Source organism: Cylas formicarius, unplaced genomic scaffold, assembly GCF_029955315.1.
Source record: "Cylas formicarius isolate icCylForm1 unplaced genomic scaffold, icCylForm1.1 PGA_scaffold_10__41_contigs__length_53128322, whole genome shotgun sequence".
Lineage (NCBI taxonomy): Eukaryota > Metazoa > Arthropoda > Insecta > Coleoptera > Brentidae > Cylas > Cylas formicarius.
The window spans coordinates 1,532,659-1,550,142 of record NW_026844214.1 but is presented as its reverse complement, the minus strand read 5'-3'; the positions used below and the strand labels follow the sequence as shown (position 1 = coordinate 1,550,142).

At 34.8% G+C, this 17,484-nt stretch overlaps 1 protein-coding gene across 38 annotated transcripts in view; it reads right to left on the bottom strand.

The window, feature by feature from the left end:
• The window catches only part of LOC132696830 (microtubule-actin cross-linking factor 1), a 290,827-nt gene that overhangs the window by 65,464 nt on the left and 207,879 nt on the right, over positions 1–17,484 (bottom strand). For 28 of the 38 annotated variants that reach the window (XM_060661956.1, XM_060661989.1, XM_060662074.1 and 25 more), the window contains 6 exons: positions 15,055–15,423; positions 13,829–13,852; positions 13,299–13,769; positions 10,723–11,964; positions 10,496–10,579; positions 7,256–7,480 (listed from right to left, as the gene is read on the bottom strand). In XM_060661956.1, the coding sequence (XP_060517939.1) occupies positions 7,256–7,480; positions 10,496–10,579; positions 10,723–11,964; positions 13,299–13,769; positions 13,829–13,852; positions 15,055–15,423 (2,415 nt within the window). The remainder of the gene's footprint in view (positions 1–7,255; positions 7,481–10,495; positions 10,580–10,722; positions 11,965–13,298; positions 13,770–13,828; positions 13,853–15,054; positions 15,424–17,484) is intronic. The other 10 variants (XM_060661947.1, XM_060661970.1, XM_060662207.1 and 7 more) reach the window with 2 other exon arrangements.

Sequence of the window (17,484 nt, the reverse complement as noted above, 5' to 3'; positions counted from 1 at the left end):
CAGTTACAAGTGTGAGATTGGTTTCGGGCTCAATGTCTTTGTAAGGTATTTTATGATGAATGCTTAATATCTCTAACGTGGAAATTATTAGAGAGAAGAGCAGATGTAAGGTATTTTAATTCTGGGTTCAGTGACTTTAGATGAGATAGGGCTCTGTAAACTAGAAGGTTGATAACAGGTGATTTTTGGGCCGGATGGTAATTTGACAATGCATTAATGTATGGATCTGTGTGCGTAGAATGCGAGATTATTATTAGTTTCTAATTCATTGGTTAAACGGGTGTTAAGAGGGTATAGAGTTTAAATGGCCAAGAAAATCTAATAGGGATTCTTAACCATGACCATAACGGTTTCGTGATTGTGTTCGGCAACTGCTTGAGTTTATTTGTCTTAGTCGTAAGGCTCTTTCGTGTTCTTTGAACCTAGTTGATATTTTTCGTCCGGCTTCTCCAATGTATTCTTTACCGCATATGCATGGAATGCTGTAAACTCCGGGCATGTCACATGAAATTTTGTCTTTGAACGCATCGAAGATGTTGAGAGATTTTTGGACAAGCGGTGAATCTAGTTTTGACGTTATATTTTTTTAGAACTTTTGATATGTGGTCAGTGATGTTTTGAACGTAAGGAAAGACAACAGTGGCAAATGTGGAATTTTTTTCGTCTTCATTGCTGTTACAGTAGTCTATGAAAGTTTCTTTAAAAAATTAATTATAATCTATATATAATAATTATTTTAAAATTTTAACATCCCCAAACTATATGCATTTCTTTGGTCTACGTTTACATACACTTTTTTGTATTTTTTTGTCTTGCTACAATAAACAGCACTACTTTTTTTTATTTTTTTAAAATGCAGATTTGAAAGTGCAGTTTCGGAATAAAATTAAAAAAATATATAAAAAATTAATTAAAATATAAAAAAACTAAAAAAAATTAATTTGAAGCACTCTCAATTTCGAGACGAAAATGCCCGCCGTAATTGCTAGTAATGCTCTCAGACGTTTCCGTGCGATAAACAATTGCAAAACACTCCATCTAAATTAAATCGCACGCGAAGTGAACTATTTTCAGTCACGCCAATGGCATTGAACTTGTTTCCTTGAAAATGGTCTCGTTTGTAAATATTTAGTTAATCCCCCGATTTTTGTTCCCGGTGCAAAGCCTTGCATACAGTACGGTTAAAAATAAACTTCGTTTTCGAAAACATCATCCACTTCTCTCTGAGATTTTTATTATAGAGTACTTCCCAAATAAGTTTTCTCCCATATCTTGAGAACCATTAAGGATACACATTTCTGACATGCTGTTTTACGTAGAATTCAGTGGCGTGCATTATTTTTTTATAATGCCGACGTTATTTGTTTAATGGAACGCACTGTATGCTTCTGTGTTTTTAAATTGTGCTAATTTTCGATAATACATGTATATGCATAATCTATAACGATTTTAATATTTATGCATAATTCCTAATGCTGTCGGTTATTGTGCATGGATGGCAGTTTCAGCAATTACGCATTAGGTGGAGCGGGAGAGAAAAAAGAAAGCTAGTCGCATGTATGACATGGCAAATTTTTGAAGAGGAGATACGGCAATGGGATGCAAAATTAAAGGGGAGGAAAATATTACTTCCAAATCTACGAAATATTGAAATGGCATTTCTTCCAGCCAAAACAACAAGTGTATTACAGCCGATGGACTAGAGTGTAATAAAAAGTCTGAAGAGTCGATCCAAGAACAACATTTTAATGGAAATGATCGAGTCCGAAGACAAATTTTCCATTAATATGCTAGATGCAGTCAACTTTAATAGTAAAGCTTGGAAGGAGGTGGTGGCAGAAACAATTCAACACTCCTATCGTCATGCAGGACTTATTACCGAAACAGAACGCCAATAGGACTTGGAAGAGATGATCAGCCACTAAGCGAGTGGATAAAGCAGTTTCAAACAATAATTACGCGTAAAAGTGAGGAGTTGCAAGATTTTATGGTGATAGATCAGGATTTGCGTAAAACAGCAGACTTGACAGAAGAAGCCATATTACAACAAGCAAGAAAGGGTTAGGAAGAGCACCAAGAGGAAGAAGAAGATGAAGAAGTTGATCTGGGACCACCACCAACCATTCAACAAGCATATATGGTGAAAAATACAAGCAAAAGTATGCGATGCGTATTGGAATACTAAAAAAAAATTCAAAAGAAAATTACCGATTATTTAAAACATTAAATGTAGTTCTTCAATATTTATATATAAGTAGATGTTAAAACATGTATATAAAATAATTAAATATTACAAAACACATATGCGTATTGTTATTTTTCAAGTGCCTATAGCTCTTTATAACGAAAAAAAAACAATCCCTTCAATCTATATAGAGTTTCGACTGTATTACTAATTTTAATGGGATATTTCATTATTATGCATAATATCTGACGATGTCAATATTTATGCATAATTCTTACTGTTGTCGGTTATTATGAAAAATCACTAGCAGTTTCAGCAATTAGACATAATTCCTAAAATACTTAGTTATTATGCATACTAACGCTAAAATATATAGTACAATCGCTTTTCGAATAGGCGCAAAACTTTATCCTTATGAACAAATATTTGAACAATGATTCCAAATTGGAAATATATATTTTTTTAGAATTAGTTTAATCGTTTGAAATTATGACAAATTGATTAAACGTTAAATGAAAGCTTGAAATTAACAAAACTGTTTACTATTGGTATAAAACAATCGTAGATAATGGTGATCAATTAAATCAATTTTCAATTTTTTCATATATATATATATATATATATATATATATATATATATATATATATATATATATATATATATATATATATATATATATTGCACTTTGCAATGTGTCGAAAAATATATTCTTGGAATTTTAAAAAACTATTCGTAATATTTTTTTTTTTATTTTTTGAATGTCTAACCTAAACACTTCCCTGTTGGTTGAAAAATGTAGAAACGAGCATCTCGCTTAATTTGTCTTATTGCAGTATTTTTCCCGACATTTTCAATTTTTTTTTTTTATTTAATTTATATCAAATCAGTGTCGAATCCTTTTACTATAAAAATAGACAAACTTGGAGATTAAATGCGTCCATTATTAATTTTAGTTTGTTTCTATTTTTCGTCGTTAGTCACACGGAACGTCAAATACGCGACAATAAAACCAGGCGCCTCTACAATCGCCGCATAATAACAATTTTATATTTATATTGCGGCACGTTTTTAAGTGGAATTATGCAGATTTCAAACCTACACGATTTATCTATAAAAGGAGTCGCGTTAGAAAAAAAAGGTTTTCGCGACTAGAACCCACTCGATATTCTCGCACGGTTATGAAATATAAAGTTTACAGGCAATAAATCATTGTTAGGTGCAGGAGACATTAATCAACCAATAAAATTTAGTAAAATACTGAAACAAAAAGGAGTTACAATATCCCGTTAACTGGCATAATTTGTTTAGAAATAATACCGACGAGGATGTTAAAAAATGGAAATGATAAATAAAGTTAGACAAAGTAGACAAGAACAACTCGCATATGAGATTTTAGAGGAGTCGCTGTATGTACAGGTTCTTTTTTTATCAGTAATATTTATTGGACGTCAATGGTAAATTCAAAGAATTTTTAATAATAAGAAACTCGATCCTTCATCGTCGGTCATTAGTCATCTCGGATTTCCGGGTATAATTAAGCAAGATTGTAAAACTGACAACATTTAGCAAAATAATGCAGACAATGGAAAAAAAATCGCCTCAAAAATAACCGGTTCGACATTATGTAATAAATTCGTTGCGCCAATATAATTAATCTAGGATTTTTTTTTAGAAAACACTTAAAAAAAAGAGTTCTAAATAATTGTCAAATGTTGTAGCTTAAAAAACTCAACCTCGTACTGGATCAACCCATTTTGTTCCAATGGTGCGCTAATGCACCTATTCTATGATTTTTTTGTCACATCCAGGAAATATTTTTGCACATCCATTTAGAAATTTTATTATTAACACTACTAGAGGACATAAAACCGTAGAAATTGCTAATTTATGTGTAAAGGAAAGATCTTATATATGACTTCAAAACTTAACAAAAGCGGTACATACATTTTCTAGTAAATCCAAAATAGTAAAAAAAATATTTTGGATTTGTATTGCCATTTTTGTTAAATCTATAGCATGTAGATTACATCGCAGAAAATATACATTGAAAATACTGTATTAATTAGGCTTTATTTTTTGAAATTATTTACTGATGCGTGAATGCACCATGGTTTTATCTGTGAAATAAAACTTTGTTATTGCAAGTCTAGACAAGTAAGCGCATGTAGAATAAACATCCAACAATTAGCGTATTCTTTAGTATTAGTTTGTGCCTTGTGCAGTGAACGTTACAGTTCGTAAAATATGGCACTCCCGAGGTATTTGACTCAAAAGGAATTAGAAGCGGCTATGGAGGAGATCGTGATGGATGAAGACAATAACAATGAAAGTCGTAAGTATTATTTGGACTTACGTGTTCTTATGTAATGTAACATTCCATTCCTTGTAAATTTATACTAAAAATAACGCGAAAAAATATTTACACAACATATTGATGCGGTCTATATTCCACCCGACGTAATAACATAAATCTACAAGAGTTTGATATAGTTGGAACTTGCGAGTTACGTACACCGTACATGGTACAGCTGTTCTTCAACAGTCCTGTAATTCATCAACTACTGAACCTGAATGGGACTCATCAGATGATGAAACTTTGGAATTCAAAAGAAGACGTTTGCTTTCTGCAAATGACAGGCTTGCTTCTACTGTCAAATGGAAGAAAGGTCAGATTAAGTACACTCATACACCTTTATCCGATGAATTTAGATCATGTGAGGAACTGAAAAATAGACTTTCTGGAAAAACTCCGCTTGAAATATTTTTTATGTTTTTTGTTGACGAAGTGATTGATTTGATTTTAAATCTTACATTGCTTTGCGACTTTTAAAAACTGATAAAACAATTCAAAATAAATAAGAACTAAAAGTTCAGATTTTCACGAAATTATATATTATGACATGACAATTGTTTCGACAACACCGTGTCTTTATCAAATGTCATGATAAAGACACGGTGTTTTACTTCTTATTTATTTTGATAAATGGATCAAGTAAAAGTCACCTCAGTTCAATTGATAAAACAATTACTCGAAGAAATCTTGCACCTGCTATAGATGAGGTGCGTTATGATAATCAAGGTCACCTCATGATTGTTCATGTTAATAATGCCCGAAGGAGATGTAGGAACTACCACAGCCACACAATTTACGTTTGTAATAAGTGTAATGTGCATTTACATACTTGATGCTTTATAAAATAGCACCAAAAATGAAGGCGGGTGTTACCAGTGGTGCACTCACGCACCATAACATATTATGCGTTTTATTGTATCAAATCAGGTTCTATTTGGTTTGGTTTGGTTCTTTTGGTTGTTTTCTGTCGAATTTGAACTTTCTTTTGTATATTTATGTATAAATTATATGTTACATCTTATGTGCCGCAAAACATTATTTAATGTTTTTTCCCAGTGGTTCGTTTACGCACCAGTATTTTTTGTATGTTTCAAGTTTTTTTTTTTTGACACATGTAATGTATTAAGTGCAACAAGATAAATAACTTCAGAGCAAAAAGTATTTCTTTATATATTTTTTTATACTTGGGATAATATGGGTGAAATTCGTCAGGGAAAATAACCATTGGGTTTCCGAATGATTATGGTCTGGTCTGTTTATATGGTTAATGTCAGTAATATCTAAATTATTCTAGTGACATGATAAGATCTAAAGATCGCGTAGTGCCAAATTATAAGTCAATCGCTTGAAATCAACGTATTTTATATTGCGAAATGCACTCCATTTTTGTGTTTATTCGGCTTCCTTGCGGTATATTACAACACAATATTTATAACGCCTCCGTTTCTACAAAAATAATCTTTCTGACAGACGTTTTTATTTTGAAAACTGATATTATATAATTTTGGAGATTAATTTTAAAAAATTCTATGTATTTATTTGTATCACGTAAGATTTTTTTAAACAAATTTCAAAGAAAAAAAAAGATATTTCTAAAATAATTTAACTTTTTATTCAGTAAAAAGGTGGAATCCTTTTTTTAAAAAAGTGAAAATCTCCCTAACTGTTCATAGATTTTCAAGAAAATAGTTCAAGTGTGAAAACAGAAGATGCACTTTCAAGCTCATATAACAACCTAGACGATAAAAGTGTTCTAACATATTTTGAATAAAACTTTCGTAGTTTTCGTTCTTAGAGTTCCCGGGAAACTTACCAATTACTTCTTTAAACAAAACCCAGGCGTTTTTTCGCGATATTGGTCGTTGTGTTTTTATCTTGGCATCAGATATGGCTGGAAATTTCTCTCACAAATATTTCAAACACTGTCCAATTTTGTCTAGGGATTTAACAAATTGTTTCATCGAGCAAGTTTGATATGAAGAGGAGGCAGTAAAACTTTTTTGTGATCAACTAAGCTCTCTCTTAATACATTTTTGCTACCAGGTGTAAAATCATAACATCACGAATCACTTCATCAAAACACTGTCGAATTGTGAGGTTAGAATCTGTAAGCTTGTACAAAAATAATTGTAAAACTTTTCTTATACTCGGTAATTTTCGTTTACTTAATTTTCTACATGAAAAACTAACCAAATTTTCTTTTCTGCGATTTTACCGATAATAATTACTGAAAGCTTTAAAGAATGACAATACACAATAATTTCTTAATATATGTGTCGCAAACACTGATAATTTGACAACTGTACCGTATGACCATTTTAAAATTTAAAATCCATAGAAATAAAACCCTGACTATTAATTAGGATAAAAATTTTGAGAGATTATGTAGATAAAAAATTATTAGAAGCTATTTCTGAAAAGTTCAAAATGTTTAAATGGCTGTAATTAATCTTCTTTCTTTTAATGATTAAAGACACAACTTTAACAATATAAATTGATTTTTTTGTAAAAAATCGCGAACATTATACGTAAATTTAATTTTAGGAAAAAAAGAATTTTTACCATGTTAATTAAATCTGAAACTAAAATAAAAATAGCCACCCCTTCGAGTTGAGTTACAGGGCTCATCTTTGGTGAGGATTTTTTTTATATCAAAAAGAAACATTTGAGAGGGTAAGAGCTAAAAAATAGAAAAAAGTAGACAACTAATACTTACCAAAGTAACTATGTCGTTGGGATTCATCCTTGCGATCTCTTGCAAGCGTCCGTACAGAACGTCCAGCAAGTACTGATAGCGATTATTGAAGTCGTCCAGTTCTCTGGCGACGAGGTCCGCGCCAGACGGACCCGCGTCATGCCTGGCGCTTCCCAGACTGACGTCCAACGACGGATGAGCTTCGAGCATGGCGTCTCTGAACTTTTGTACGCTCTTGCTCCATATCTAAAGGTTATGGTTAGATGTTAGGTGTTAGTTAAGTGAGTGTGCACGCGTGGTCAGTTTACATTACAATGAAAGCTGCGAACAGAAATGTGGGATGAAACTTATGTGATCGCGTGAGAAGAAGTAACCGGGTAAAAGACTGGACGAATGACCATTTTTATTTTCCCGCGACGAACATTCGATGACCAATTTTTTTTTGTGGTTATTTGTCTTTATTTTTCATTAGGCGACAAAATAAAAGTGAACTAAAAGTTCAGATTTTCACCAAATTATATATATTGTTTTGACAACACCGTGTCTTTATCAAAACCTCCTACTATATATACCGAAAAATGACAAAAGCTTAATTAATGTTGTTGTGAGAATTTAAGTTCAGTAATGGAGAGGTATTTAGATCTAATTGATCGTTAAGCAATACATTTCAATGTCTCATTATGTTAATCCCCGTGGCTTCCATTAAATTTACTTTTCTACTTTTTGTGGCTGCAAAATTGTCGTCAAAAATGTGTTTTTCTGTGATTAGCATAATTAGAATCTAGACTATTGTTTTTAAACGCTCTTTTATGTTCGTTAATGCGTTTTTTGAAGGATCTACCTGTTTGTCCAATACAAATTTCAGGACAAGATCCGCATTTCAACCTGTAGACACCTGATTTTTGAGATTTTGGACATTTCGTTTTATTGTTTCTAAAAAATATTCATATTGTGTTGTTATTCTGAAAGCTATTTTTAAACCACATTTTGACAAATGTTTTGAAACTTTTTCACTAGGTTCTTCTATGTATGTAATTGTTTTAAATTGTTCGTATTCTGTATTGGGTTTCGGATAAATAGAGTTTACTTGTTTTTTATTTACAATTTGCAATTTGTTTAATGATATTAAGTTCTTTGTGGTAATTTTCTGTTGAGAGTGGCATATTAAGAAGTCTGTGTATAAAAGAGTGAAATGCAGCCATTTTGTGTGCATAAGGGTGATTTGAGCTTTATGTGTGACTGTGTCCGTGAGTGAAGGTTTATGATAAATGGAAAAATCTAATTTGTTTAGCGTTTTCGTAATAGTTAAGTCTAAAAAATTATCATTTATCAATCTCAATCAATCAATTATCAATCTCGATAGTGAATTTTATATTTTATACGATTATGTAATGAATTAATGTAATTTAAAAAAGAATTCAATTGTCTGTCCGTTCCAACAAAGCAAGCAAAGATATCATCCATATATCTATACCACCATAGAAAACTTTTACTTAAAGGATGTTCTAGTATGATATTTTCCAAATTATCCATAAAAATCTCGGCTAACAAAGGACTAAGTGGGTTTCCCATAATCAAACCTTCCATAGAGATGTAAATCTGTCTATTAAATTCAAAATAATTTTTGTCTAAAGGTACTATTAAGCAATCTAATAAATCTTGTTTCACCAATGGGTGAACCTGTTTCCGAGTTAGGGTGAAATCTACTAAATCTATCACATCCATAGGTGGAATTCTGGGAAATAAGTTTTGTATATCAAAAGAAAATAGTGTTGCGTTAGAAGGGATCTTGATATCTCTAATTTTATTGATTAATTCAAAAGAATTTTTTATTGCAAATTTTGGTTTAAAATCTGTGTGGAATTTTAAAATGTTTACTAATTTTGTTGAGAATTTAACTGCTGGAGCCGTTACATAAGAAACGGCTGGTCTAATGGACATATCTTGTTTATGTACTTTAACTAAAGAATATAATTTCGACGGTTGTGGATTCAAAATTGTTAAAAAATATTTGTCTTTGTCACTAAATAGTGTGGAGTTTAGTAATTACTTCCTTGACTTCTCTTTGATATAACTCGGTAGGATCGTGTTTGATACATTGGAAAAGTTCTGGTTTATGAAAATTGTTGGTTTTTGAAATATATTCTGGGAGATCGATAGCTACGACTCTATTTCCTTTATCTGCACGTGCAAATATTATGTTATTTTCAGAAGCTTTTTTTTGATAGTTTTTACTAGTGACATTTGAGAAATTTATTTTTGTTTGTTGGTATCTATTAATTGAGAGTTTATTATATTCGCTAATACATGTTTGTTTAAATTACTATCGTTAATGTCCTTAATTGCTAATTCACAATCGATCCCTAAACAGTCTAATTCTTTATTAATGTAAGTTAATGTTGAAACACAAGAAAACACATTTTTGATGACAATTTTGATATTTTACATACAGCCACAAAAAGTAGAAAATTAAATTTATTGGACAATTTTCATGTAAAAAATATATAATTTCGTGAAAATCTGAACTTTTAGTTCTTATTTATTTGGTTAAATGGATTTTCATTAAGTAAAAGCCACCTCAGTTCAAAATAAAAATGATCACTTTCACACGGCAAATTCCGACCGTATTTTTTAATTACTGATTACTTAGTATTTATCCGTTAAAGACTCAATTATGGCAATCGCTATAATGCTACTAACGGCATGCACAAAATTCATTAATCAAAATTACCATGATTGAAGAATAGGCAACGAACATCGTATGAGTATTTTTTAAAATTAATTTATACTTTAATCGAGTTACATTTTGATTTTAATTTTATATTATGTTTAGTTATTAATGCAAATTTTAACGGCCAAGCGTTTAATTGTAAGAAATAACCGGGGAGGAAAAGTAGTAATAATTAATATCTAAACTACTAAACGATAGAGCAGCTCCAACACCAAACTGAAAATAGATATACAAGGTGCCCATTTTTTTTTTTGCGACGTCAATAACCCAGCCGGTGAAATAACACTTTACTGAAGAGGGAAACACACACCTTGAGATATCAACTCAAAGTTCACCTCGTATATATGAAATTCCATCAAATAGCAGAAACAACTAACAGTATCTATTATGGTGACAATATATTTCGACAAAAATCCGACGACAACGGAATAAAACTAAATATATTTCTCTTTCTCTCTTCACGCACACAAATCTAACTTACAAACTAAATTAAAAATAAATGATAGATGAGACGATGGGATCTATATTACCTTCCCTTCTCTGATGAATCTACCACCGTTAACGTTGACCCGTTCGATTTTGGGGGTCCGTTCCACTACGCTGTTTAGTAAATTCTGAAATCCAAAGTGCGATCGTGTTGTTACGGTGTTAGGGTTACCGGGACATTAGAACTACTGGATGATTCACGATTAGAACATTAGAAATTACTTTGATTTAATCTAAGTGCGATTTAACAGATCCCAACTACTCTACTCACCCTGGTGGCTTCGAGGTGCTCTTTAGCCCTGTCTTTGACCGGTTGGATCGTCTCCAGCTTGCCGTATTGCTCGTCCAGCCATTTATCTTCGCCTTGCTTCGCCTCGTTGTAATTCTTCAGCAGATCGTACGCCTGTTGGCAACCCCTGAGCCTGTCCGCCAACTGGGAGCAGACGTTGCTCCATCTGCCGTTGAGCCTTTGAATTTCCTTGTCCAACCTCTCGATATCGGAATGGGGTCCTCTCTGATTAGGCCTCGATTTTTCCGTAAGCCTCCTGGCGTTGTCGAAATCGTCGTTGAGTTGATCCATCGCGATTTGCTGCTGTCCGACCGCTGACTCCAGCTTCAAAAGGCTGTCGTGGACGGACTTGAGGCCTTTTTCCGTATTTGGCAGGTCATTGAACATGGCCAGTTTGTTCTCGAACTCCGAAATCACCTGCGAGGCGTCGTCCATCCCGTTGATGACGATCTCCATGCACTTTAGACGCTCGATGTACAGATTGCTGACGTTCCACACGTAGTTCCACTTGTCCAACACTTTCTCGAGGTCTTTTTTGTGTTGCGGCGTCTTCAGGGTGATCGAACGGAACGTTTCCTTGACCTGCTCGATTTCTGGTTCCAAATTTTGAAGACGCGATTCGAACTCTTTGTGCTCCAGCACCATGTGTTGCAGGGTGTCGATGTCGCGCGGAATCGGCGACAGTACTCGCTGATTGATGATCCTTTCCGCTTCGTCCAGCGTCTGTTGCAAGTTGGATATCTGGTTGTTAAATATCCTCGTTTGATTTTTGCTTTCTTCTTCGGCCCTGGCCCGTTTCTCGAACTCGTCGAACAGTCGATTGACTTCGTCCATTTCGCGTCTCAGTCGCCTCAATTGAGGATCCGACGGATCGCCTTCGGCCATCAGTTTGTCCGCGTCTTCGTTGAGGGCTTTCCGGATGGCGTTTCGCTGCTCCGCGCCGATCGCAATGAATTGCGGCAGATCCCAACCTTTAACCACCTTGATGGTGGCGAAAATCATGTTCTGCCTCATACGCAGCTGCTTTTTCTGCCACAACGCGATCGACCTGTCGTATTGGCGTCTCAGACGGTCGGCGGCATCTAGGGCGTCCTTGTCTGGCGGCGGTATGACGAAACAGACGCCGGGGACTTGGCATTCGACGCCCTTGTCGTTGTGGACGCGCCACTTGATGCGGCCAGAGTTGTCGGTCAAGGTGCACTCTTTGTTTCTTTCGATTACAAACTGAGGGGCGGAAAAGGAAGATATTGAAGCTACAAGTATTAGCGAAAACCTAATTTTTACTTGTGCGTTGTACCAGTCTGACCACGATGGTCCGCTAATTTGGGTATCGTGGGTATATTAAGAACCGTTCCATTAATTTCTAGAGTAAATAGAACATGAAAATATAACTTTTACGAACCAACGAAGCGTATTTGTGACCTAAATTTCATTTAGATATTTATGTCGTTTCGGAAATAGCATTTTTTGTAAAGGATATACGGGGTCGGCACAAAACTGCCAAAGCTGGAACGATAAAGTTTAATACCTGGTGGTTTTTGAATAGGCAGAATCGAAAAATGCTAATGGCTAATGATATTTACTTCTAAATTCATTGCAACAAAACAAATAGGGCGTTCAAATACTGCTGTTAACGTTTTTGAATTTTGTATACTGAAAAACCCCCACGTATTGAATTTTATCGTTCCAACTTTGGCAGCTTGGATGATATTTAAGCGTTCCGGTGCTTTTTACTGAAAAAGCGGTGTTGCCGTAGCTCAGTAATTAATAGCAACAAAAATACTACTACATTGGGAATGCGCAATTCAATGCAACAAAAAAACATAAAGCATTTTATTTAAAATAAAAAATTATGGCGTGCAAAGTAAAAGCGGTAAATCTGACAACATTGCGGTTAGCGTTTTTGAATTTTGCGTGCTGAAAAACTGCTGAATTTTACCGTTCCAATTTTGGCCGCTTGGAAGATATTTCAGCGTTTCAGTGCATTTTACTGAAAAGCAGTAAATCTGACAACATTGTTGTTAGCGTTTTTGAATTTTGAATGTCCGCTGCTAATGAATAGAAACAAAGTTTTGAAATTATAAGACTTTCCCATTTAAAATAACAATACTACGACGTGTAACATAAAAGTAGTAAAGCCGACAACACTGCTTAAATCTTATCGCTCCAGCTTTGGCAGTTTTAGAGATATTTAAGCTTTCCCCTACTCTATGATGACCCGATACATCAGTAAAAAGCTCTGTAAATGGCGCCCCAAAAATCTTCTTTTAGTATTTCTGAAACCACTTAAAATATCTAAATGGAATTTAAGCCACAAATACGTTTGCTCGGGTCATGCAAGTTAATTAACAAAATTTAAGTTCGAGATAATTTTAAAATATATCAAAATCTCATTATTTAAAAAAAAAAACATTCATTTCATTATGCTTGAAGTTCAACCAGCGACCTTAATGACGTATTTCTTAAAGTCTATACAATCAATAGCCAGCCTCGTGTGAGACACAATCGACATTAAATTTAAAACATAATCTTCACTACTAAATGTCGAAACCACTCACATTATTTTGCCTGTAACTGCACAGAGCGGTAACGGTGAGCGGCCTTGTCAACGGTTGCCTCCTCTGCTTCAAAGGCACGATGTTCTGCGCCCTCGTCGCCAAAGCTTGGACCTGATCGCCGAACGCGTTCAATTCGTCCCTAAGCGCTTGCATGCCCTGCAGCAGGCGTTCCCCCACGTCCAGGCTGAAGTCTCCTTGGCTAAACTCGCTGTTCATCGTATCGTCCTTCTCTTTCAACCATTCCTCCGCCGCCTGAACGTCCTTGAAGAACTGCTGGTAGTTTCTGGTGTTCTGCAGATGCGTTTCGAGACAATGGGTGAGCTGAAGGAGCCACGACCATTGCGTATTCATGGCCGTTATGTGGGCTTCGATCGCTTTCGACGCCGGATGATTCTGAAGGAGGAGACTTTCGCCTCGTTCCAGCACCGAATTGAATTGAATTTCGCGTTTTTCCAGTTCGCTCATGAGGTTCTAAAACGGGAGATGAAAACGCGTTAGTTTCGCTCTTATCAACGCTAGACCGATTTTACCTCGCCACCATTTCCATAATGTGTCTGCGATAAAAAACAACAATGGGAACGTCAAATGTTACTCGAATTCGATTTAAATTTTGTGTTGTGCTTTGGAAGAGAAGGAGGAAGACAGACAAATGTGTAAAAGTATCAAAACAGTGCAAGCGAATATCGAAGAAACGTACCGTAACACATGGCTATGGGGTGGATGTTTAAGAAGATCGGAAACGAAAGGGTGACAGTGTCAGGAAAATACGTGCTCCATAAGATTTTTCAGATAACGTTCTGGTATGTACAGGATGTCCCCTTTACAGTTTGTTTTAAATATAGAGCTGGCTCTGAGATACAGGGTAAAATCCAAAAATATCCATTCTGGAACAATTCCAGTATCTCCGTTGCCTTGTGAGTTATTGAATAGTTTAAAAAAACGTTCGTATAGGATTTTTTCCCGTAGAATCCAGTTATTTTTAGTTATGATCACTATATAAGTTATTTTTTACATTATTTGCAAAACCGTTTAAGTCTTTTCAAAAATATATATTACTTGTTGAAAATGAAGCTCAAAATTCATCTTTTTTTTTTTTTACTTTATTTGCAGTAGTGGACCATAACAGATCAATTAAAAACAAGATACATCTAAGCAGAGCAAGAGACTCTTTATATAATTTCGAAAAACATCTATTAAAAACAAAAAAGCAAAAACTTGCGGGACTGTTAGTTTTTAATCATATTTTTCATTTGTTCTTTAATATTTTCTATAATAATGGCAGTGTATGAAATTTCTGAAAAATATGATATTCGGTATGTTTTATTGAATGCAATGAAAATGCCCAAGAACAACTTTACACTAAAATATATTTCTGAAAAACTTAAATGATTTCCAATTAATGTAAAAAATAACATACAGGGATTCCATTTTAAAAACACATCCTATAAGAATGTTTTTTAAACTCTTCAATAACTTAAAAGACAACGGAGATGCGAGGGCGGTCCCCAAATCGATGGTTTTTAATTTCACCCTGTATCTCAAAAAAAAACAGGGCCATGATAATTTTGTTGGCGGCATCTTTAATTTCACGAAAAAGCAGAACAGTGTCGCGTAAACCGTAACTTTCCATCTTAAAAAATAACCCATAAAATTGCTCCAAATGGGATAGCCGGTACACATATTTTCCAAAAAAAAAAAAATACATTAACAGCAGCAGCTGCAGAAATTTGGTTCTGCGGCGTCGCTCGTTGCTCACCTCAAAATATTTTTCCACACCCTTAGTGTCGAGTTTCGCGTCGCTCCAATCTCTGGTAACTTCGATTTCCTCCTTCTCGTTCAACCACTGCAGTTCTTTCGTCGCCGACTGTATAAAATCTAACAAGGTGTCCAAATCGGTCATGCGGTTGGTACTGAACGACAACAGATCCGCGTAAACTTTCTGCAACTGGCCGAGATGCTGATTGTACAGCGTCAACTCCTCGCCGCTAAAGTACTGCCTGGCCTTGACGCAAGCTTCGACCTTGGAATGGTACTGGTCGATGGTTTTGTGCTCCCGTAAATGAAAGTCGCGTTCTTGCTGAATGGAGGACAAATCCGTTCCGTAATCAGCCTTCTTCAATTGTTTCTGGAAAAACGGAGTTGACTTATATATTGAGCAGATGGTATTTGCTAACGTTCAACCTTCAGCAGACATTTTTTTGCCTTTTATTATTATCAGGACCGAAATAATCAAAATAATAATAAAGAGTGACCAGTGACAGTCCGTCTGACTTGGTTCATTACACAGATTAATGGTGGTGGAAAAAATGAAGCGGACAGCATAATTGGTTATGTGAAATTGCTGACTAAAAGTTTGAGTGGTGCAGATAGCAAAGTTATTTTAGAAGTCATGTATGGACAATCAATTGTAGAATTTATGATTTTATGGATAAGTTTGAGATATATCTGCTTTCGTCTGCAAGAAAGAGTTGATAAGCCGGGTGCGTCATAAAATGGTGGATACACAAATCCAAACATGATTTGCTAATTATAACTTCAATATGGGATGAAACATCACAATGAAAACACCAAGTTCCCTAAACCGATATATAATGATATGAGAAATACTGATGGAATTTCATAACTTTGAACATGGCCACAATTTTCATGAAAACTTTTGATTTATTGGCAAGGAGAAGAGTAAGGAATGTAAGAATGGAAGAGGTAATAGTTAATATCGTCAATGAATAGGTTGAAAAGTAGGGAGCTCAAGTTGCTAGGTGTAGTGTGAAACTTCTGAATTCCTCCTGCGTTGGTCTTTGCTGAGTCTAGCTTGTTGACGTTTCGCCGATCATCCAGTTGACTTCTTCAGAACCTGACTCGAAATGTCTCGCATTTTCCTCTATACCTGCTTATATATTGAGGGTGGCGGAGCTAAATGAGAGGTATAAATACCGTCTCGGATGACCGATTCCCATATTGGTGATAGGTAAAAACCTGAATCGCCGTTAAGATTGTTAGGTTGATTATAGATTTCTGTAGATTCTCGGATTTTTCGTTGATAGAAAATTTCATGTCCGGTTTCGGGATTGTGTTCGGCAACAGCTAATGAGTTTCTTTGTCTTAGTCTTAATGCTCTTTCATGTTGTTTGAAACTAGTTGATATTTTTCGTCCGGTCTCTCCAATGTATTTTTTGCATGCACGGAATGCTGGCAACTCCTGGCATCTCAAATGGAATCTTGTCTTTGACGGATGGAAGATGTTGAGGTATTTTTGGACAAGTGGTAAATCTGGTTTTGACGTTATGTTTCTTTAGAACTTTTGATATGTGGTCGGTGATGTTTTGAATGTAAGAAAGGACAACAGTGGCAAGTGTGGGATTGGTTTCGGCTTCATTGCTATTGGAAGGTTGTGCGGACTGTATTGTGTGATGTAACGCTTAATGTGGAAATTATTATAGAGGAGCAGAAACAGGGTGTTTTAATTCGGGGTTCAGTGACTCGGGCTAAGATAGTTTTAAGGCTCTGTAAACAAGAGTATTGATAACCGATGATTTTTGGGCGGGATGGTGATGTGGCAATGCATTAATGCCTGTGTTTTCTGTAAACACAATAACCCAATGTTAGGTCTGATTTTATATTCATAAGAATGTCTAAGAATGTTATTAGTTTCTATTTCAATAATAAAACGTATGTTAGGGTGTATGTAGTTTAAATGCCTAAGAAAATCTACTAGGAATTCTTGACCATGAGGCCAAATAACAAAAGTATAGTCCACCTAGCGTTTCGATAATTTTGGTTTTAGATGGAAGGCTTCCAGAAACTGGTGATAGTGGAGAACCTTGAGCTGTTCCCGACGTTTGTTCAAAAATTTGACCGTTATAAGAAAGATATTGTCCAGACAAGCATTTTTCGATTAATGTGAGGTTTGGTTCCCAAATCTCGGATATTAAATATCTGAAATGATGGTGAGAGTTTCAGGAATAAGAACTTTAATAAGCAGGGATTCTACGTCGAAACTAACCAGAATATTCTGTGCATTTAAGGTAAGTGAAAGGAATTGAGTACGAGAACCAATGATGCTGACAATAGGCCGAAGAGGTAATCCTGGTTTGTGAATCTTTGGGAGTATGCATAGAGAATTTTAGAGTTATGAGTGGTGACAGATTTTTTCGAATCTGATAGAGAAGTCTTAAAGCCAGATTTA